This window comes from Sphaeroforma arctica (assembly GCF_001186125.1).
Source record: "Sphaeroforma arctica JP610 unplaced genomic scaffold supercont1.6547, whole genome shotgun sequence".
Lineage (NCBI taxonomy): Eukaryota > Ichthyosporea > Ichthyophonida > Sphaeroforma > Sphaeroforma arctica.
The window spans coordinates 1-1,625 of NW_014034011.1; the positions used below are offsets into that span (position 1 = coordinate 1).

General features: G+C 46.0%; 1 protein-coding gene across 1 annotated transcript; it reads right to left on the reverse strand.

The window, feature by feature from the left end:
- Nucleotides 1-274: 274 nt before the first annotated feature.
- Nucleotides 275-1,121, reverse strand: SARC_15684 (hypothetical protein; the record flags this gene model as incomplete). Its single annotated transcript, XM_014290202.1, has 2 exons — nucleotides 275-431; nucleotides 966-1,121. Coding segments are annotated over 2 exons (313 nt in total), but the record flags the coding sequence as incomplete, so codon positions are not given.
- Nucleotides 1,122-1,625: the final 504 nt, after the last annotated feature.

Sequence of the window (1,625 nt, forward strand, 5' to 3'; positions counted from 1 at the left end):
TATATATTCCATGTATATATATACATGCATACATACATATAAAAACACATACATATATTCTTTATCTCTATATATACATATATATCTATACATATCTATATCTGTGTACCTGTCAACCGTACTTACATATGTATTCGGCACTCTCTTAGCCGCATGGGCCGTCGCTGGGGTGGGTGTAGCGTACGTGTCCAGCTTATCACTGTGTGAGATAGTGTGTTGAGCGCGTCCGTACGCATAGCACTGGAAAATATTGTGTGTGGTGAAGATAAGACACCCGGGCGCCACCAGAGCGCCATTTTTGGCCTTGTTGTGGAGTGCTGTAGGGTCTGTGGTGCGGGTTACTGAGGTGGTGTTGATGCTCTGTCCGCCATTGTGCGTTGTGCTGGTGTTGGGTAGGCCTTTGGTTTCTGTGTTGGATGTGGTGCGGGTTACTGCATGGCGTGTGTGTGGTGGGGGGGGGAGAGTGGAGGGGGAGGGGTGAGTGGATGTCCACGATGTGCGGTCAAAAGTGACTGTGGATATACACTGAACTACAAAGGGCATAAACAAGAAAACAAGTCAACTGGCAATCAAGTCATCAAGCAAACAACTAAACAAGAAAAAAAAGGTTTAGCGTTTTAGGGGTCTAAGAGTTCCCAATCACACAGGTTGTATACAATGAATGTATGCATGTACATGGACATGAGCACGTCAACTATACATGCACACGCGACGCGTGAATCATTTCTGTATGCTTACGCATCTAGAAGACATCCGCACCTTCCCTCTACTGATGGGACCGGGCAGAGCAAATGAAGTGCCCTGCCCTACTGCTCCACTCCGTAAGTCAGCGATGCAGGCACTCACAGGCTACAGGTGTATGCTATCTGTGAACACAGAGAGGGATGTTCACATAATACGCCCGCACACACACCGTCATGACACATATCCAATATCAATATACACAAGCACCGTAGTAGGCTCACCCATTGCTTCTCCGCCCCCTCTGCCGTTGGAGTCTGACGGTTGGGATGAAGATCGTTTCCTCGAGGCGCTTCCCAGTATCCCGGCTATGTACTTGCCACTTGATGACCGTTTCCGTTTACTTTCGGTAGGCTCTTGCAGAAGTTCTGTTGCCACTGCGTATGGGCGAAAGTGTGCGTTCTCTTTAATATTGGGTGTGCATGTGTGTGTGTGTATAATCAATAACTGCAGCTGGGTCTGCACTAGTGGCATGTCAACTAACAGCTTATCATCTACGACAGTGACAACCACATAATATACGGAGAGATAACTGGACCGGTGAGAGGACAAGTCCAGTTTGAAATAGACACTGTAAACCATACCTGTCTCTCCTGGGGACGGGTCGTCGGTTGTTCTAATGTCACCATCTTTGGTCGACTTAACAGTAGCCTCACTGTCTGGGCTGCCGTTGTGCAGTGTCCTTAAACGATGAAACGCGGACAATCTGTATGTCTTACTGTGGTAGGAGGATTTGTTTTAAATCTAGATTTAGTAATACGCTCTTTATATACCTATACTCATACTTATGTCTACACACACACACACACACACACACACACACACACACACACACACACACACACACACACACATATATATATAATATATATATATAATATATA